At 43.6% G+C, this 21,737-nt stretch overlaps 1 protein-coding gene across 1 annotated transcript in view; it reads left to right on the top strand.

Annotated features, from left to right (window-relative positions):
* The window catches only part of LOC106545902 (cGMP-dependent protein kinase 2), a 41,732-nt gene extending 23,385 nt beyond the window's left edge, over positions 1-18,347 (top strand). Inside the window, exons 13-21 of the mRNA XM_014062616.2 lie at positions 2,333-2,462; positions 5,308-5,450; positions 10,050-10,139; positions 11,609-11,750; positions 13,244-13,407; positions 13,858-13,974; positions 15,688-15,750; positions 17,726-17,801; positions 17,908-18,347. Of these exons, the coding sequence (XP_013918091.2) occupies positions 2,333-2,462; positions 5,308-5,450; positions 10,050-10,139; positions 11,609-11,750; positions 13,244-13,407; positions 13,858-13,974; positions 15,688-15,750; positions 17,726-17,801; positions 17,908-17,994 (1,012 nt within the window). The 3' untranslated portion in view covers positions 17,995-18,347. The remainder of the gene's footprint in view (positions 1-2,332; positions 2,463-5,307; positions 5,451-10,049; positions 10,140-11,608; positions 11,751-13,243; positions 13,408-13,857; positions 13,975-15,687; positions 15,751-17,725; positions 17,802-17,907) is intronic.
* Positions 18,348-21,737: the final 3,390 nt, after the last annotated feature.

The raw sequence follows: 21,737 nt of genomic DNA on the forward strand, positions 1-21,737 counted from the left end.
TTCAGATGGCTGCCTAATATTATTCTTCACTTTGAGAACTCTTGTGGGTTGAAAAGCTGACAATAATAGATAAATCAAACTAGCAGGTATTTCAGAAATGACAAAGGCACATTAGCAATGACTATTTCCCCCTGGTGCATTGAATAAGGAGTAGGAGGAGGAGCTGATGGCTCCAAAAACTTGTGATAGATTGTCTGTGCTGTTCTGTTCAGTCTTCTGATGGTAAGACTGAAAAAGGAAACTTAAATCCATAGAGGTCAAGTCACAGAGGAAGTGGGATTTCTCTGTGCTTAAAGAAGGTCAGGAAGTTTGTACTCTCAGGGAAGCATCTCAAAATTAGGAAAAAGCATTTATTGAATGTATTGAAAATGAAAAGCTTATTCAGAATTCTGGCAAATGAGTTTGCAGGGTATAAAAGTTTTCCTAAACCCTAAATTGCACCCTGGCTGGGTTTGAAGTACACCCCTAGTCTATGATAAAATGGGGGTTGGACAGTTTGTAAGTCAGCATGCTTTAGGACCCTATTATTTTCTTAGCATGTTTGTATCATGTCAACCCCGATGAGATTTAGGTTTAGTATACTGTGGATTCATGTCCTGAGTAGGCATGGCAATTTGTTTTGCTCCTATAGCCAAGGAAAGAAATATATCCCTTTTTTCCTCATTAGACTATTTTTCACTTTTGCTCTGATCATGGACCATGCCATTAAATCATCTCTGTATTTTTGTACATAGGTGTTCACATTCACTTTTTTTGACAAATCGGGTGATTATAGTTGGGTTGAGTTGGGTTATATATGCCTTTCTATTATCTCAATTTTTAAAGGTTTTTTAATTCAAAATTTTGTATCAAAAAAATTCAATCCCAAATTAAGGTTTTATTTATCAATTCAGCACATGGGTATACCACACGCTAAAAGAACAGAATGTGTAACAGAAACGTAGTGAGCCAAAATGTTAGAAATCCCTCAGTGCTATTGAAAGTCATTCTCCATCTCTATGAAATCCAATTTTTCGGTATTCATCATAACAGTGCCTATTTTGCACACTTTCTGGTTGCCCGCGAGAGATCTCACATCCACTTAGCATCACAAACGCAGACTGACAGCTGCTAACCGAACTTGTTCATTATTATTGGATTGGTTTAATATTAATCTCACAGTGCTACTCGCATTATTGCTCACAGTTTTCAGCCTCTGATCCCGCCACTGATTGCCAGGCACATGGGGGAGCTAAGTGTCAGCATGCAGAGGAAAGCCAGAGCTGAGACAATGAATGGGGCCCTGACCCACACATGTGAGGAGGCTGCAGTGGACCACACTTTGAGAGCCACTGCTGGGGAAAGTAGTACCTTTTCAGCTGCTCTTTGCTTTGAGAAAGAAGGGTTGCACTGCTATGATTTTTTTTGCTCCACGATGCTTTTGTTCCTCGTAATGAAAAGCCATTCCCTTACCCAGAGAGTTCTATTTGCATTTTTACAACATTCATATTGAATACAAAGTCACATTTAGGTCAATCATATACACCTGCCCCCGCAGAAGAGGACACAGCTGCCGAGATTCAGCTAATTTCTGAGAAGGAAAAATGAGGCTGCTGGGAGGAACAAGCAGCTGTTAAGATTGGGGGGTTTGTGTGTGTGTGTGTTGCTCTTATTTTGCTAGGCTTCTGCTTTGAGCATGGAGCGCATCAAGTGACCAATTAAAAGCCCCATCCTAAGGAAGGCCTTCCTGCAGCTACATTCACACAAAATGTTGAACAAGGACAAGTGGCAGTTTAGCAGCCACATTGACAAGCATGCTATCCTTGGTTAGGTTTATAGCATCATGTGAGAAGCGCACTATTTGATTCAAAGTACAACACAGTCTTTGAAATGAGCAAATGGCTATGTTTTAATTCAAGGAACAAATCTAATGAGATGAAATATGATAGCTAAAAGTATTCTGATTTCGCAGATTTCCTGAGACAAACCTGATTATTATGTTACTGATTTCAGCCCATATAAACAATGAAGAAAAAAAAAACGTGTAATACTGTTAAGAAGAAAGTAAAGGACTGGGGGATGTTCAAATAAATAACCAGATCTGGTCCCTCAGATTAAAGATATTGTGTGTCTCTGCACCACACTGAGAATTGTTGATGTTGGACTGTTAGAGGAAGAACATAAATTTTTCTGCAGGTTTTTTGGTCCATTTTGTAGCAGGTTGATTGTTTGCTGTCTGTGGAAGAAAGATTGATTACTAACAATGGTCTTGGGAAATCCTGAATCTTCATATTATTGATGGGCAATCTCTCTCTCTCTCTCTCTTCCCCTCCTTATTCTTTCTTCTTCCCAGGGGTTCCTTCCTAGAGGGCCCCCCAACTCCAGTGCGACTCCAGGATCTTCTGCCTGTTTTCTATGAGGATGGGGAGCAGAGAGGGAGGCCAGTGGTTTTGGGCACTGGTGGCTTTGGCACTGTTGAGCTGGTAAAGAATGGTTTGGATGTGGGTGGATAGGATAAAGCTGTATCTAGGAAATTGGCAACGTATGTTTTACCAATAAGGGAGAAGATAGGGAGCTCAGGGTTGAATGGGAGGCCGTTGCTATTCTCTGAGTTTGGTTGTTTTCTTGCCAATCTTTCATTACTCAAACTAGGTAACATCATCAGTGCTCTGATGATAGCACTGGTGATGTGCTGTCCCAGCAGTATATAGCTAGTGTAGGAAGTAAGAACTGTCTCCTTTAAGAAACTACCTCATGGAAAATGTAGGCAGAGACTGCGGGAAATATAGTTCCATGACATGTGATCACATCTCTGTTTCTGATTGGCCACTGGGGCATTCTGCCTGCGTGCAAAGTTTATAGCCGGTCAGTTTAAATGCCTCTGTGAACCAGAATAGTAGTGTTTGTATCTCCACTCAGCACGGGAGTGAAATCATCATCTTTTTACACTATGGGATGGGACAGATTATGGAAAGTCAGAAGTATCTTAACACTGAACTGTAAGTTTTGCTATTAAGAATGCCTGATAATAAATTTGATCTGAATGAGATTCCTAAGCATGGAGTTAACTGCATGCCCCAAGCAAGCCTACAACGCTCGAAGCAGAACAAGTGATGTTACATAATTTGGGTAATAAAACATCTGCAAGAAATCAACCAAGCTCAGAGAGCACTAAGGACCCCTCGAGATATGTTTTGCTGAGAAAGAATAACTGGTCCAAGGAGACCCAATGTTTTCCATGGTTGAGGAAGAAATTGAGTCTGGGCCTCTCTAGTCCAACTTTATAATTGTTATATCATTTTAGGTTGTTCCCAACTATCTTCAGTCTTGCCTCAATTTACCATAAAATAGCATTGTAGAAATCTATGGGATACATGTTTTAAGCAGGAATACTGTGTGAAGTTCTGGTGTCCATAGTTGAAAGGGAACAGAGGTGGAAAAAGTGCAATCCTTGAAACTTGTCTCATGAGAAAAGGCTAAAATATTTAGAACTAGCTAGCTTAGAAAGAAAAGGCAATAAGATATAATCAAGATGTATAAAATCTGGTGTGGAGAAATTTGTTAGAGAAGAGTCTCTTGATGTATTAGGATCAAAGGTTACCTGATGAATAATCGGAAGTAGCTTTAGAACAGGCAAAAAGGTATTTCTTCACGCATTGCATAACTGACTATTTGAATTCATTACCCAAGATTATGGTGATGGCTACTAATTTGGACAGCTTTAAAAGGAGATTAGATAAAGTCCCAGGGACAAGTATTTCAAGAGCTATTCATTTTTTAAGATTTTGTATGAGTTACAGCATGCCTCCGAATGCCATTTGCAAGAATCATAAGAATTATTTTGACTGAAAAAAATTGATTAATTGATTGAATTAATTAATTAAATTAATTAATTGAATTAAGATAAATCTTGGTTGGGTTCTACAAAGCTATTTTTATGGAGAAATTAGTCCCATGAAGCTTCTGCTCCACCCAGACAGTCTTCTCAGCACACTGGCATTCTCAACAATGCTGTGGCAAAAACGAGGCAGAAGATTGTTAGAAGTTCAAGATAGCAGATAGATGAATGTATGGATATGGGGATTAGAAAAGGTTTGATGGAAAGTGTAACTGAGCAAACTGAAAAAAAAATGCCTTTAGTGTGACAGCTGTGGAGCTACTTAATGGAAAACCCGTTTTCAAAAACTTAACACACTCAACATTAATCAAGTTTAATATGTTGTTCATGGCAGCATTATGTCTTAAACTGACCTGTTGAGTGTGTTGTATGAATAGAATGATCCCCTCTCATGCTACCTGCCACACAAACTTTATACAACTATATTCTCAAATTATTCTGCAACTAAGAGTGATCATTGCATAAGAGCCTGCAATCTAAAGAACGATTGATAGAGGTGCCCTCAAGAGCATTTGGAGAGAAGGCACTTGGAACACCTTGGACCTGCTAGTTAGGCTTTGTTCGTTTTTTTCGCCCCTACTTGTCTATGCCAGGAGCTTGCTGCCTGCTGGCCCTTTAAGGGATACCTTAAGGATCTGCTACTCCTGCAATCTTTCCATATCTGTAGCAAAGTGAAGATGCTCTTTGAACAGTGGGGGGTCAGCTTAATTGGGAGGAAGCTGGTAATGGAATAAGAAATATGTTCCTAATGGCTTTGGGGGAATAGAGATTTGATTATCTGACTTTCATTACTGTCCTAGCTAGTTAACAAAACGAAGTACCTTCATTGGTAGCGGGGGAATTTTTTTGAAGAAGCTAATTACATGAATTTCCCACCTTGCTGCTTAAGAGAGCTACCCCTCTGGGAATCTACCAATGACTGATAAAAAGCTGATCTGGTCACATGAAAACACATCTTTGCGAAAAAGACAGCATAGTGCTATGATGAAGTTACATACCTAGCTTTATGCGAGTTTAAGCTGGGGGAAAAAAACAAGCTTGCGATATAAGAAGTATTGGCACACAATGTTTAAATCTTGGGCTAGGTTCAAAATACAGCACCTATCATGAACTGAAGCGGGAAATATTAAGGCTGATATGACATTCTTATGCCATTGAAATGATAAATGAAGAAGGAGGGTTAGTTTCCCTTTTACTGTCCAGGCAACTGGAAGTTGGATTGCCAGCACTTTCCTTCCAAGAGGACATAAGGTTCTCAGCTTCCCACTTATGGATAAAGCCTCTCTGCCCCATCTTTGTTTCATCTTCCCAAGCTTAGACCTCCCATTTGCTCACTAAGAGGAGGCCATCAAATACATCTGGGTTTACAGACCTCTTGCTCTTTGGGTCATAGGAGTGAGAATTTCTGAGCTACCTTCCTCCTTCTGCAGGTCCGAAACACAGTGGAGAGCCAGGACTATTTCTTTGCCCTCAAGCGTTTGAGGAAGGACCATGTGGTGCAGAAGCGACAGCAGGACCATGTCCTGATGGAGAAGAAAGTCCTGCAGCAAAGCCGCTGCCCCTTCATTGTCAGGTTGGAATTCCCATGTTGAGAGGAGGGAGGGAGGGAGGGAGGACCCTGGTGTGGGGATGAGCAGAGGGCTGGAGTTGCAGAGATGGCCCAAGTTTCAGTGGCCAGACTTCAGCTTTATAGCTGCCTCGATGAAGACTATCATAAATCTGGATGATCACTGAGACTCCTCCTTGTTGTTTAGAGGTTTGGCCAATATTTTGAGCCAAGGTATAGTAGCCCTAGCTGCTATGACCCCAAAGGCTAGTACCATTCTCAATGTTGCTAATTGGGCAAGAGAGCTGAGGTTATTAAACAAGGACCCTGCAAGGATCTTGCCTAGTATGTAAAAAGCAAACATAACTCCTCCATTTTGAAAAAAAACCCACCCAAATAGGGTGGGCTGCTGGGAGTTCGGGAGAACCTCTAGCTAAGATTCTGTGCGGTTTGGAGAACCCACAAATCCCACTCCTGGCTGGCCCTACCCACGCTGCCTCTCCCCTCCCAGGAGTCACCACGCAACCAGTTTAGGATGCAGGTAAGTGTAGGGTACGCACGGAGGCTCAGGGAGGGTGAAAAATGGGCCTACTGGAAGTTTGGGAAGGCAGGAAAGGGGCCCATTTCTGGCCTCCAGAGGACCTTCGGAGCCTGGGGAGGCAGTTTTTGCCCTCCCGGAGGAAAGCCTCTGGAGCCTGGGGAGAGCAAAAACATGCCCCCCCCCATGGTGCAGGAGGCCGACTAGGCCACACCCACCCAGCAACTGGGCAGAGAACCCCTTGCTAACATTTGTTGAAGCCCACCCCTGCCCAAATCCATAGTATAATTGGATAATTGGATAATATCTTTAGCAGAACCATCCACACCAGTGGTGGGTTTCAAAAATTGTTGGAACCTACTCTGTGGGTGTGGCCTCCTTTGTGGGAGTGGCTTGCCATCCATGTGACCGGATGGGAGTGGCTTACCACCCATGTGACCGGATATGAAATTATGAATTAGTACTTAGGTCGGTCCAAGTAGCTATTCAGAAACTCTGGCATTGAAGCATGCAAGTCTTAAAGCTGTCAAGTTACAAGATCCTTGCCAGTGGTGGGTTTCAAAAAATTTTGGAAACTCTTCTGTAGGTGTGGCCTGCTTTCCGGGTCCACTGGGGGAACCTCTTCTAACCGGTTTGGTAGATTTGACGAACCGGTTCTACCGAATAGGTGCGAACTTGTAGGAACCCACCTCTGATCCACACTGATGCAAATGAGTGGGCAAGGTTCTAGAAAGTGCCATCACTTCAAGAGAGTCCAAAGATGGGTGGTAAGAAAGAGGTAACAAAAGCTGGGCTGGCATTTCAGCCATGAGATCTGCCGCATGAAATCAGCCTCAGAATCAAGATTTCACTGGATATATTTTTGGTGGTTAGTCTCATTAGACGATACGTAACATTTAAAGACGAGTAATGGTTGCTATATCAGCTCTGAAAGTACAAGGCCATTAGCCAACACTGTTTCTGATTTATTTGATGTGATCTTTTAAATAGACTCCTTGGGTAAGCTTGTAAGAGTCTGAAAGAAAGCAGCTAAGAGAAAAGAGAATTAAGATAAAAATCAATTGATCAAAAAGCCACCTCCTTGGTTAACAGGATCCCAAAATTCCTATGGCGGTGAATGAGATATCAAGGAAACACCTAATGCAGTGTTTCTTAAACGTGGCAACATTGAGATGTGTGGAATTCTACACCTAGAATTCCCAAACCAACATGCTGTGAAATTCTGGGAGTTAAGTTCATACATCTTGAAGTTCCTGAGTTTAAAATATTGAAAGACAAATCCTCTTGTTGGAGAAGATGAAACTCTGTTAATGGTTGATCAACTGTGCCTTTTTTTCTTATTGTCTGTTATTATGTCCTTTTTTATTGAGCAGCTGGCATATCTTTTGTTTTCCTTTTATTTTTAAATATTTAAGGAGGCATTTGAATCATTCTTAGCATCATTTACCAATCTCACTATTCCAAAGTTTAGCTTTCCTACAAACCTTCCTGCAGTTCTAAGACTAGGCTGGGTGACTGTATCTGCTGGCCTATTTGTCTTACTGTTTCAGTTTGTGTTCTTTTATTTTCAGAACTTCACTAAGGGTTTTTTTGTTCCCTGTCATTCATTTTCTCTCAATGGCCTGTGAGCATCTCCATTTAGAGAACTTCCATACTTGAGGTCCATTACTCTTGTTTCTCTTGCCACTGAACCAGGGGTAGGATTGAAATTTTTTAGCAACTGGTTCTCTGCCTGGTTGCTAGGTGGCCACGGCCATGGGGGTGTGGCCTAGGCTTCCTGCACCACTGAGTGGGGGGAGTTTTCACCCTCCCCAGGCTCCGGAGGTTTTCTTTGAGCCTCCGAGAGGGCAAAAAAAGCCTTCCCTGGACTCCAGAGGCCCTCTGGAGGTTGGAAACAGACCCATTTCTGGGCGTCTGAAACTTCTGGGAGGCCTGTTTTTCGCCCTCAAAGACTCTCCAAGTGGGCCCTGCACTTACCTGGCATCCAAAACAGGCCACGTGGAGACTCCTGGGAGGGGAGGGGTGGGGTAGGTGGGGTCAGTTAGTCCTTGCAACTACCAGTTCGGCAAACCAGATTAAAATTAAACTCTAATTCACCCAAACCGGTCTGAGCTGGCTGAATCCCACCCCTGCACTGAACTCTATTTATCATTGCTCAGAGTATTTTAAAGTTTCAAACATGTATTCAATTGCATCCATTCTATTTCCCTTAAAATCAAGCTCAAGCATGGCAGAATTCGTTTCCTCAAATGTTTTCTGCTATTTTCCTCATTAATGAATGGCTTTTCCCCAAAGGAAAGTTAAACTACAATCGACTTGTCCTTGAGTCCACATAGAGCTCTTTTGTCTTATGTAGGACATTTTCAAAACGATTGAGTAAACTCTCTGACCTTGCTACCGTCTTTTCAGGACCTTGTCAAATGGTGGGAAATCATCCACCAACCCTGCCAGTAATTGATTCAAACTGAATTGAAATGAATAGAGTTTGATGAATAGAGTTTTGAAGAGGCACTAAATAAGCACTGGTCAAGTAGAGGAGAACTTCTCTTTCAATCCTGGAATCTGGTGATCAACTTTTCAAACATGTGGATGTTGGGGCTATAAAAGAGCCAGAGTCCCCTCTTTCAGAAGACCTCCGGCCTTTCAGCTTTCTGCAGGGTTGAAGGAGGGGAAAAGGGGGTTGTGGAGGAGCGTACTAGAAAATTGAAGAGGAAGAAGACATGCTCATAACAGTCTAAACTTGCCAATAGATGCCAAGTTGATCCTGCCTCCTGTGAGACATTTGATTGGCCTCCAATGGTATGTTTGGTTAAGTGTGTTGGATTCAATACATTTTGAAATTGTTACTGGTTACTGTCCATCTAACTGGAAAGCACATGTTTTCACATGTACTCCACCCACACACCCCTTTAATCCTACAATATCCTTCATAACTAAACATAGAATGTCATATTTATCTACCTTGCATTCAGTCTTGTTCCTTGTAAGATCATTTCAAATCCTAATTAATTCTTCAATAGAACTCTCAGAATTGAGGGTTCCTTGACGTTCCCTGAGCTTGGTTGTTTTCTTGTCGATGTTTCATTTTACCTAAGTTGCCCAAACATCATCAGTGTAAGTAAGGAGTGGGGTTTGAATTTTGGGAATTGAAGTCCATACAGATTAAACGTTGCCCAGGTTCTTCTATAACCGGGGTGTCAAACTCATATTGTCATGACGTCATCATGTGACATATCATGAGTTTCCCCCCTTTTGCTAAATTGGGCATGGCCAGCATGTTATGCATCTGGTCCGCAGGCGGCGGGTTTGACAGCCATGTTCTATAATATTGACTGCCTATCCCAGCTTGAGAAGGAACAATAAAATAGGGGAATATGGGGAAAGAGCCCTCACAAACGGAAATTATTATGGCTACAACTACCTTGGCGGTTGGAAGACAATTTATGTTCATATTGCACTTCGCGTTCCATTGGATTTTTCATAAGCGGCTGAACTGAATTAACCCTGGGGTGCTGTAGAATGCTTAATGTATTATTTACATTCCATATATTCATTTACATTCACATAGTGGCCAAGAAACTCAGAACTTACCCTATTCAGCAAATGGGATGTTAATAGTGTTGTATTGGTGCATTTTGCTCTTTTTATTGCTTCATACTGACTGGGGAAATTGAGGAGTTGAAGTCCGTGCATCTTAAAGTTGCCAAGGTTGAGAAACACTGTTCTAGTCAAACGCCCAATTAAACAAAACACCATAGTCTGTTCCAACTGTGGAGCTGGACAAATGCTTTTGCAAAGCACAAATAGCCTGAGGAGCATTCTCTACAGGAGCTGAAAAAGCAAAGAAGGGATTGTTTTTTGATCATGCTCCAAGGTTTAAAATGACTTCCTCTTAAAGTGCCTTCTCTGAGCTTGATGGCTTTAGAGAAGCGAGGCTATTGCGGAGAGAGTTATCCTGAAGGCTAATAAGGCAAAGAGGCTTTGAGGAAGAATGTGGATTGTCCTGTCCACTGTTGATTGATCTAAAATGCTTCCGTTCCCTTTGCTACCACTGGGACTAATTCTTCATCCTCTTTTATCCTCCCTAGGCTTTTTTCAACCTTTCGAGATAGCCGCCACGTCTACCTGCTGCTGGAGTTCTGCCAAGGAGGCGAGCTATGGGCCAAGCTGCGTGAAGTGTATGAAGATGCAGCCATGGGACTTGGGCAGTGTGGGGCAGGATGGAAGGGTGGGGAAGAAAATGATCACCTGCATGTCTTTACCAGTTATTCCAGGGTCAAGGAAATTGTGGGGCCATAAGAAACTGCTAATATGGAAGCTGCTAGTTTTGCTTCTTGGCCCTCAGCCAGAGATGGGTTGCTCCCAGTTCGGGCCGGTTCAGGCGAACCAGTAGTGGCAATGGTGGGAGGCTCCGCCCACGAGAGAGCACGAGCGAACCTGTAGCACTGGGATTTGCAACCTACCTCTGCCCACAGCATATACCTTCCATTTAGGACTTCTGACTCAATGCTCCAATGCCAAGAAATAGTCCCATAAAGTGCATTGTCCTCTCTATACTGACCTCAATTGCTTACCACCATCTAAGTTTTGGATGGTTTCAAACTTTCCATGTAGACCTTGGATGGGTTCACACAACATACTGAATCTTAAAACTTAAGCTTAAAGCTTAACCAAATCAGATAAAGAACTGACATAGGACTCTTACTGTGAACTTTGGTTAGATTTTTTTTAATGGCTTAATTCAGTGTTTTTCAACCTTTTTTGTGCAAAGGCACACTTTTTTCATGAAAAAAATCACGAGGCACACCACCATTAGAAAATGTTAAAAAAAATTAACTCTGTGCCTATATTGACTATATATAAAGTAATTTTCCCACGGCACACCTTACACTATGTCACGGCACACTAGTGTGCCGCGGCACAGTGGTTGAAAAACACTGGCTTAATTTATGGGAGCAACTGAAAATGTTGTAGGTATGCAGTCAATTGCTATCTCCCAGAAACATGTTATATCCCCTAAAGAAGAATTGTATCAAGGTTTAACGTCGTCATAAAACAACATTCCCAAATAATAGGGAGGTCCACACAATTTGCTTAAGCATGAAAACCCAGCTCCATTTAACTAGTCCAATGGTTCCCAAATTTGGCAACTTTAAGACTTGTGGACTTCAACTCCCAGAATTCTGCTGTTCTGCTGGCTGGAGAATTCTGGGAGTTGAAGTCCACAAGTCTTAAAGTTGCCAAGTTTGGGAACCACTGAACTAGTCTAATCAGTGCGGTGAGTCCTGTCACACAATTGCTTGTGAGGGATAGGCAGTAGAGAAAAGATGGAGCTGATGAAGCAGCTTCCCACTCCATCCTGTTCATGAAGAAAGTTGCTTAAGCTACCTCAAGCAGCAGCAGCCGAGGAGGAACATAGGGGATTTCCTTCCCCAAATTGGAGATAACATGGACTGAATATGGGACCATTTATATTCAAATTGCGTTAACATCACCTGGTTACTCAACTAATCCATTTTCTGGATTTGCACAATATATTGAATCAAATGCAGTCGCTAGGTCTATGATTGTTCTGGGTTAGGTATGTTGTGTGAGAACAGCCAATAAATATAAATGATCTACCACTTAAATCCTTTTTTATTTCCAGCCGCTGCTTCTCAGAACCCGTGTCCATCTTCTGTTCTGCTTGCGTGGTTGAGGCTCTGGACTACTTGCATGGACAGGGCATTGTGTATCGTGACCTGAAGCCTGAGAACCTCATGTTGGATGCCAAGGGCTACGTAAAACTGGTAACAGAGGTTGAGGAATAAAGCATTTTTTACACAGCGGCCCTAAGCTGCTTATCTGCCATGCTGAAAACAGCTGGAAATGACATTGCTGGCTAGATTTCAAGCTGTTCTTCGGCTATGACAACAGTGCTGTTTTCAGCCCAGGTGTCCTGTCCCAATGGAGATATTTGTTGATCCTCCTGCTGCTTTACCCCTCCAACCTGCTCCTAGAAAACAAGCACCAGTGACTTTTCTTTCCATGAGCTCATGAAGATGTGAGGGTTTCCACTGATAGACTACGGCAGTGATGGCAAACCTTTTCGGCACCAAGTACTGAAAAGGGAACGTGTACGCTCGTGCTCGCATGGGACGCGACCCGGAAGAGGAGCTTCCTAGAGAGCATGCACACGCTGGAAAATGAACTTCCTGTTTCCAGCACGTGGATGTGCAGCGGCCAGCTAGTCTTCTGGTTACTGGCACATATGTGCATGCTGGAAAACGGGAAACCAGCTATTCCAGTTTCAGGCACTATCGCACGCATGAAAGCCAGCTGATTGTCACTCACGTATATGTACCAGAAACCCAGAAGAGGAACAGGCAACACCGCATGTGCCAGGTGACATGGCTCCATGTGCCACTTCGGGCACGCATGCCATAGGTTCATCATAATGGGACTATGGTATGAGGCCTCCTCTATTGCCATCCCCATATAAAGTATCTCTGAGGTTGATTGTCTTATCCATTGGATGTGTGTGCATTTTTTCTAATTTGTTTTCCCTGCACCCTTTCCGAAAGTGGGTCTGCCTGAGAAGCAGTAAGTCAGCTACAGTATATCTGTTCTGCGAGTCCAGAAATGTACAGTCTGAGGCTTCAGGGCACATACAGTCCAATCTCAGCTGGATTGTAACTCCTAGTGATTGCCAAAAGTAATTTCCAATTTTCAATGTGACGGATGGAAAAACATCATTACATACACACTTTGAAAACTATCAGCTTTTTATCATTTTAATTAAATCTAAGTGTCAAGGAAATAAAATTAAATGTAGCTTTCATTGTGACCCTATCAATTATTTTTGGGAGGTTCAGCTTACAATTCTGGGGGTAGTGCAAATGTGCTATCGGGGTCACTGGTGCATGTACTTTCCACAATGGCCAGGGGTAAATCTTCAGGAAGTATACATGGAGAAAATTGCTTTGTCTCTTGCTTTTCTTCACTGGTGCAGTTAGGTGGGCTTTTTTTAAATGTCAGAGTATCTCTAAATAGAAAACATTATTTTCCCACCAATGCCTGACCTCTCTTCCACTTCCTCCCTCTATTTTTAAAAATATTTTTAAAGCCATGTAGGTTTTTGGCCATCCGTAGAATTCTGCATTGTTTTTTGAATAAAAATATTTTGAGACTTGAGCATGATATACATATGGATTGATGGGGGCAGTGGGACTCAACTGAAGAACAAGTGTCATTTTCTGTCCTCCATTCCTACCTACTATTCCCCCCCCTCCTTTTTAAATAGGTGGACTTTGGCTTTGCCAAGGCACTCAGACGTGGGGAGAAGACTTACTCCTTTTGTGGGACTCCTGAGTACTTGGCCCCTGAGATCTTGCGCCATGAAGGACATGACTTTGCTGTGGACTTCTGGACACTTGGTGTGCTCATCTTTGAAATGCTTGTAGGACGGTAAGTCTGTCTCTGCATTTCTCCAGGCATTCAGCAATGGGACACTCACACTACTTCCTGGTGCATCTTCTTCCTTTCTGCTTCCCTAGAAGTAATTGGTGAGGGAGAAGAAGTTTGGGTGGTGGTGGGGATTGGCAAGAACTGGAGAAAAAGAGACAAAGCATCAACTATACACCATAGATTCTGAATGGCATTCCAGAGCCATTTATTGGATTTGCTTAGAGTCCAGTTGACTAGGCTGAAAATACAGGCAGAAGTGGTAGAAATTTAATTACAGTTGCTGCTGGAACATATCAAGGATTGTTCTTTCTGGTGATACACCGTCATGCTATTTAGACAAGTGGAAGAGTAAGTATCACTGACGAGGAACGTCTGGTTGTGAGGAAGTGGCTGGGTCTGTCCCACAATAGTATCTATACATCCATGTTTTCCTCTTCTTCTCCTTCTTAGACCCCCATTCCACAGTACTGAACCTCAAAAGATATACAGCAGAATCATGGATGGTGTCTTCTCTTTCCCTGCATTTGTCAGTGAGGCTGCATGCTCCCTTGTAGCCAAGCTTTGCAGGTATGACTCCCTGTTGGCGTTCATTCCAATCAATATTGTTATGTATTGAATGTACATAGTTGTGTTAACTGTGCTAAAGTGAAACTAACCTTTAGATGACCCTAACTGTTAACTGTGCTAAAGTGAAACTAACCTTTAGATGACCCCAACTGTTTTGGAGGGAAATGTAGAACATTTATATTTGGGCGGGCTTTTTCTAGTTCTATGATTGGTTAAGCCCTGTGGGCCTAAAGTATAAATTACAGGCACTTGCCTGCTGTTCCTCAGTTGCATTTTGAGTCAATAAAAGCTGTTGCAGTTATGCTGGTCTGGTTCTTGCCTACTGAAGTCCACTACACAATAAATATAGTGTAGCCTTTATTGTCATTGTACATCATGTATACAACGAAATTGGCTGTACAAGGTGAGTGCAGATAGGGCTGTGCTATGATTAAATTCTCCCCTAAATAAAAATGAAGGAAGGAATCGGGTGGGTAACCATGCTCAACCTAATTCAAACTAGACAAATTGGCGTAGCGAGAACATAGTAGAAAATGTAGGTGGGGGCTTTAATAATGGAACTTTCTCTGCTTGCAGATTAATCTTTGGTTTCTGTGTCAACTGCAATTTAGCAAAAGCAAAACAACCCCAACAGTGTGAACAGTTTAGGCCTCTGGTCACCCATTCCAGGAAGCATGAACATAAAAAGAATTGGTTAAATGGGCATCATGCCTCTGAAAAGCTCCCATGAAAAACACAAGATAATAATCTATGGGTGATATCCAGAGGCATCTTGAATTTCAGATAAAACAGTCCCCACTTCTAGTAGTATAAATGAGAGGCAGTTTGGTGTAGTGGTTAAGGCATCATGGTTTGGGTGATAAAACGTCTGCAAGACACCAAGCAAGGCTCAGAGAGCATCAAGGATCCCCCTCAGGCTAGAAACCAGGAGATTGTGAGTCCCACCTTAGGTACAACGTGAGCAGGGGAATCTTGGGCCAGTCATTCCCTTTCACCCCTGGGAAGGAACAATGGCAAAACCACTTCCAAAAAACCCTGCCAAGAATACCATGAGGATTTTTCCAGGCAGCTGCTGGGAGTCCGAAACTGAATGGAAGATAAGGTAAAGGTAAAGGTTCCCCTCGCACATATGTGCTAGTCGTTCCCGACTCTATGGTGCTCATCTCCGTTTCAAAGCCGAAGATCCAGCGCTGTCCGAAGATGTCTCCATGGTCATATGGCTGGCATGACTAAACGCCAAAGACGCACAGAATGCTCTTACCTTCCTACGAAATGTGGTTCCTGTTTTTCTACTTGCATTTTTACATGCTTTTGAACTGCTAGGTTGACAGAAGCTGGGACAAGTAATGGGAGCTCACTCCGTTACGCAGTGCTAGGGATTCGAACCACTGAACCGCCGGCCTTTCTGATCGATAAGCTCAGCATCTTAGCCACTGAGCCACCGCGTCCCCAGAGTGGAAGATACACATGTGCTAATATTGTAAAAGTGGGAGGAAAACATCATTTCTGTCTATTCTTATCATTTTATACACTTCTATCCTGACACTCCCAAACCCTGTATCATGACCACTTTTTGTTTTGTAAATTAAAAAGTCATAAACGCTGGTAACCTTTTCTTGTAAGAAAAAGAATCCAATCATCTCATCATCTGTTCTATACTAATTTATCCCACCAAACTGTTGTTTTTTTCTTCCCTTCCTTCCCTCTTGGCAGGCGTCGACCAGGGCAGAGACTGGGCAATACCAGCAGTGGGATTCGGGGCATTCGGAAGCACAGGTATGTTCATAAAGAAGAAACCTGGCAGAGAAAAGTTACCAGCTGAGATTGCAGAACCTGTCTCTGCCAAAAGGTGGCAGAGGAGTAATAAAAAAGGACCATATTCTATAGAAAAATAGGATGGAGTTGAGGAGTAATTCAAAAAGTACAGAAGTTGGTAAGAAGATCAATGTATTTCCAGATGTTCATCTTCCCTATTGTCATTCAAAGGCATAATGCTCATTTGAGCTACTGAACTGTTTTTGAGAACTATTTGAGAACAATGATCAAATCATTATTCTTTGCATTGTGGTGGTTTCTTATTTGCATATGGCCTACCGACTGGCAATAAACATCCCTACAGAAGTGAATATTTGTAGCTCAGGATTGAACTGTGGCATCCACGATGCTCTCTGAGCTTGGCTGTTTTCTTGTAGACTTTTCATTACCAAACTAAGTAACCTCATCAGTGCTAGTACTCTCTAGACAATCCTGTTTTTTTAAACACAAATCTGCTACTTTAGTGATAAACTCACAAAATTAATCTCACAATCTTCCAAGGAGTGCTAAATCCAAAAGGATAAAAAGCCTATGAAAGACCTGGCATTACATGAACAAATGCCCGTTTTTTTCTTGAAGCTTGTATCAAAATGGCTATTGGAGATAGAGTCCAGAGTCCAGAGATAAAGGGAGAGAGTTCAAAGTGACCAATAATATCTGAGCTTCTGGAGAGTGTCAGCCACCATACTGGTGATGAAGGATGCTAGACTGTATCTATAACAAAAATTATGTCAAGACCAAAAATGCTAAGATGGAAAACATCTAAATAACAGTTAAATAACCCTTATGTGGCTTCAGCTATGAATTATGGGTACATGAAGGAAATATCTTAAAACCAGGGGGTTTGCAAGGGTTCCGGAGAACCTCTAGCTAAGATTCAGTACAGTTCGGAGAACCCCCAAATCCCACTCCTGGCTGGCCCTGCCCATGCTGCCCCTCCTCTCCCCTTCCAGGTGTCCCCACGCAGCCCAGTTGCAGGTAACTGCAGGGCGTGCACGGAGATTCGGGGAGGACAAAAAACAGGCCTACCTGAAGTTCGGGATGGTTGGAAATGGCCCTGTTTCCGGCCTCCAGAGGGCCTCTGGAGCCTGGGGAGGGTCGAGAAAAGGCTCCGGAGCCCGGGGAGGGTAAACACACACACACCTCCATGGTGCAAGAGCCCGACTAGGCCATGCCTGCCATGCCCACCCAGTAATTGGACAGAGAACCCCTTGCTAAAATTTTAATATATTTTTTTAAATTTCTTGCTAAAAGGTTATTAAAACATATTCACTGTATGGCTAGGAAGAATGTGACAGTTGTCAGTAGGATCTAAGTGCTCAACTGCAACAATGGTGGGTTCCAAAATTTTTTCGAACCTACCCTGTGGGTGTGGCCTCCTTTGTGGGAGTGGCTTGTTGGCCATGTGACCTGGTGGGAGTGGTTTGCTGGCCATGTGTTCTCTCTCTCTCTCTCTCTCTCTCTCTCTCTCTCTCTCTCTCTCTCTCTCTCTCCTTCCTTTTGTCTCTGTCCCTTTTTCCTTTTTTTCTTTCATCTCTCTCTCACTTTTTCTTTTTTTCTCTTTTTTTATTTCTTTCTTCCTTTCTTTCTCTTTCTTTTTCTCTGTGTGAGTCTGTGTGTGTGTGTGTGTGTGTGTGTGTGTTCAAAAATTTTTGGAACCTCTTCTGTAGGTGTGGCCTGCTTTTTGGTGGAGCCTCTTCTAACCGGTTCGGTAGATTTGATGAACCGGTTCTACCGAACTGGTGCGAACTGGTAGGAACCCACCTCTGAACTGCAAGCTCTGCACTTTCATTTATCTGGCTTTGAATCCTGGCACTCTAGACCAGTGTTTCTCGACAACTTTACGATGAGTGGACTTCAACTCCTAGAATTCTCCAACCAGCCACGAGGAACCCTGGTCTTGATCTTTTCAGTTCATAGTCACTTCCATCCTCAGGTGGTTCAACTCCCTTTCCTGGAAGAAGCTGGCACTGCGTCAGATAGAGGCTCCCACCACAGTGCTGCTCAAGCAGGTATGGAAATGGTCTTCAAGGGCACTTCCCTTCTGCTTTCCCGTACCAAACAGGTTGGGAAGCCGCTCCTGTTCTTACCATTCGTTTCTTTTTGTTCTTCCTCCAGGGTTTTCCTTACACCAATTTCAAGCGGTACTCTGTTTCACGGCAGCTGCCTGAGGAAGAGTTCTCCGGCTGGGATGAAGATTTCTGAGTTTCTGGGGGCTGCAGGGGAAAGGCCTGACCAGAGGCATCTCCCTATAGGTCCAGTGGACTGGATGGGTATTTGGAGGCATAGCTGAGAGACCTGAGTCACCCCAGCAACTTCTCCCACTCCTACAACCAGATGCCCCTGAAGAGGGGTCTGTTGCCTTGCTGTCCTCTTGCCTTTCTACCTTTCTCTTCAGTGCTTGGCAGACACCAGACTGCCGCTCCTCTTGTCTCGCTCCCCACTGCTCTTCGGCTTCTCCGACAGATTATTGCAGTGGGCAAAGTCACTGTGAGTGAGGATGGTTGTCTTCCTGTGTTGTGCTGCTCAATGTGGGGAATAAATACATTCAGGGGACAGCCTGAGCCTCCTTTCTATGAATCAGACATGGTGGCAATGTGTGTGGGTGAGTGTGCGGTGGGGGCGGAGCGTGGCACGACAAAACCGCGAAGCCCTTATCCGCGGAGACATAAGCGCGTTGCTAAAGCCGCGATGTCATCATCGCGTGTCATCACCGCCGCGACAACAGCGCGGCAACAGAAGGGCGCTTTAAAACGGGCCGCGGCAGAAAGCCGATTTCCATTAAGGTAAGGGTTAGGATTAGGTTTAGGGGTTAGATTTAGGGTTAGGTTTAGGGTTAGGGTTAGGTTTAGGGTTAGGTTTAGGGTTAGGTTTAGGGTTAGGTTTAGGGTACTGAGTGCTTGGGAATGCGCGGATTTGCCCTCCGCGATTATGTCATCGCGGTAGGGTCGCGTTTTTCCTTAGCGCTTTGAACGGCGCGAATTAGTCTTCACGCTTATGTCTCCGCGGATAAGGGCTTCGCAGATTTGTGGTGGAACAGGGGCGGAGCGCGGCTGATTGATCTCCATTCTAGATTCTAATTCTTTTCTACTTTCCGTCCTTAGATTTAAAGATGGCTCCCTCTTTAGGTGGGAAACTTTTTTCAGCCACATTGTTTTGAAAGAGATTGTGGGGAAGGGGAGGGGACTGCAGAGGGGAGGGTTGATACTGAAGCAAAGAAAGAGTGGGACGAGAGCTTAGGCTGAATTTTCTTTCTTTCTGGCAGCATCTCTCTCTCTCTCTCTCTCTCTCTCTCTCTCTCTCTCTCCCTCCCTCCCTCCCTCCCTCCCTCCCTCCCCCCCTCTCTCTCCTTGCAAATTCCTTGCACAAGAAGGAATTTGAAATTAGGCTGAGGGCTTTGAGTGGGCCCATAGGTTGCCCAAATCTGATCAGGCTTTTAAATTCATGAGAGGTACACCTTTATATTGGAGCTCTATACTTGGCATAATAAGATTTCTGCTACCAAATTAATGATAGATTGGTGTTATTACAAATAGGGTTTCTGCACTACATGTTTGTTTATTTCTCAGGTTTCTATGCAGCACACACATTCCTTCCCTTGAGCATTATGAACCACCAAAACCAGATTCTGAATAAACAGTTCTTGAAAGGGGTAGTTACGTAAATGGCCCTAGTGAGTGTTGTCTTGCTTTTCTTTTCAAATAACTCTGCTAGTATTCCTCCAGTTCTGTAAATAACCTTTCTGTAGTGTAGAAAAATATATTTTTTTTAAAAATCAGTAGGAGCAGGAAGGTTGATAATTTAGTGGCCGCCAGCGGCCAGCAGAGTTGGCGGCAGACTCAGACAGTGAGGAGGTTAGGAAGGAACATCGGCCAGTTCTGGAGTCTGGGGAAGGCTCTGATGAGTGCTCTGTGTCGGAGGCAGAGATGGGGCCAGGGCCGTTTGACAATTATCTGCTGCCTTCGGAGTCAGAGATCAGTGGGCCAGAAGTACGGCTGGAACCTGTTCCCCATGTGCACATGCGCAGAGCTGCCAGAAGAAGGGAACAGCTAAGGAACAAGAGCCGACTTGGGAGTAAAGGCACAGGTGGATGGTGAATAGCCCCTCTCATAGGGAATAAAGAGGAACAAAAAGGGAGGGGATTTTGCAGGAGACAATTACTTCAATTTATTAGGGTGAAGATTTGTTCCTGACTTCTTGCCAAGTAATTGCTGCCACAGCATGGCATTTGGAAGGTATTGGCCAAGCCTGTAGTTGTGAAATCTCATGAAAGATGTTTGCCGGGACTTTGCTGGAGAGGAATTCACTTTAACCTAAATAAAAGAGGTATTAGCAGGATGAGGAGTCTGCTTCATGCTCTTGGGATGCCTAGGTCAGAACTGATAAAGACGTGTTCAGTTGTTCTAATGTCAGTTACTCTGAAACAAAAGCCTCCCATATCCATGCTGTTATGTTCATTTGTTTGGACAGAGCTGGGCTAATCCCAGCTTTCCTGTAAATTTGAAAGCTAAACTCTTGAAATATCTGTAATACGCCTTTACTTATATGAAGCTGCAACAGAGAACAAATAGCATATGTTTCACCTCTTTCACCAAGAGAGGACAAACATGTCAGCATGCCTGAAGATACTGTCTCTTATCAACCACTCATTTCCAGTTTTAACTCTTGTGGTGCCTTGCATTACTATAGAGTCTTTGTAATTGTCAAATGTCATTTGCTGTGGTGGCACAGTAGTTAACCATGGTATTGCAGTGGTTAGAATGCAGTATAACACGCTAGGACTCTGGAGACAAGCCTAATGCTGGAAAAGATTGAGGGCAAAAGAAGAAGGGGACGACAGAGAAGGAGGTGGCTGGATGGAGTCACTGAAGCAGTAGGCGCGAGCTTAAATGGACTCCAGAGGATGGTAGAGGACAGGAAGGCCTGGAGCAGTGTTGGGTTCCGGCCAGTACACCCCGGTACAGGCGTATCGGTGGCAGCTGGGAGCAGCAGCCACCGTATCAGAATGGTGTTTTGGAGGGCCCACTTGCCTGCCCGCATTCCTTACCTGATTTAAGCCAGATGGACTATTTGTGCAGGTGCACGCAGCATATGGCGCCTGCGCAACCTCCGCCAAGCAGTTGGAGTGTCGCAGGGTGGTGGGTGTGCATGTGTGTGCAGTGTGCATGCCCGAGGTAGACGCCTGGCCCCATTGCAGCATACTGATTGTGACGGGATCCGAAACCCACCATTGGCCTGGAGGATCATTGTCCATGGGGTCGCGATGGGTCGGACATGACTTCGCAACTAACAACATTGCAGGCTAAAAATTCCCACAGCCAGGAGTTCAATCTTGACCAGCTCAAGGTTGACTTAGCCTTCCCTTCTTCCTAGGTTGGTAAAAATGAGGATCCAGATTGTTGGGGAGAATATGCTGACTTAGAGTGGGCTGTAAAGCAGTTTGGAGCAGTACATAAGTCTAAGTACTATTGCTATTTGTACTTGCTGGCAAGCCCAAGGAGGCCACCTTTTACCTGAATTATCAACTACTGCAGAAAGAGCATTATTGAGTATTTACTAGCTATTTCTTGAGGTTCCTTGATTAGTGGACTAGTAAGTCTAAATCTAAAACTACAGTTAGTGAAGCAGAGGTGGATTAGAGATTTTGTTGCAAGGAAAGGATATCATTCATTTATACAATAGCAGAGTTGGAAGGGACCTTGGAAGTCTTCTAGTCCAACTCCCTGCCTAGGCAGGAAACCCTATACTGTTTCAGACAAATGGCTATCCAACATCTTCTTTAAGAGTTCCAGTGTTGGGACATTCACAACTTTTGGAAGCAATCTGTTCCACTGATTAATTGTTCTAACTCTCAGGAAATTTCTCCCCAGCTCTAAGTTGCTTCTCTACTTGATTAGTTTCCACCCATTGCTTCTTGTTCTACACTTGGGTGCCCTGGAGACTAGTTT

The sequence above is a fragment of the Thamnophis sirtalis genome, unplaced genomic scaffold, assembly GCF_051295495.1.
Source record: "Thamnophis sirtalis isolate CommonGarterSnake01/CBP01778 unplaced genomic scaffold, rThaSir2_p1.2 scaffold_6, whole genome shotgun sequence".
Lineage (NCBI taxonomy): Eukaryota > Metazoa > Chordata > Lepidosauria > Squamata > Natricidae > Thamnophis > Thamnophis sirtalis.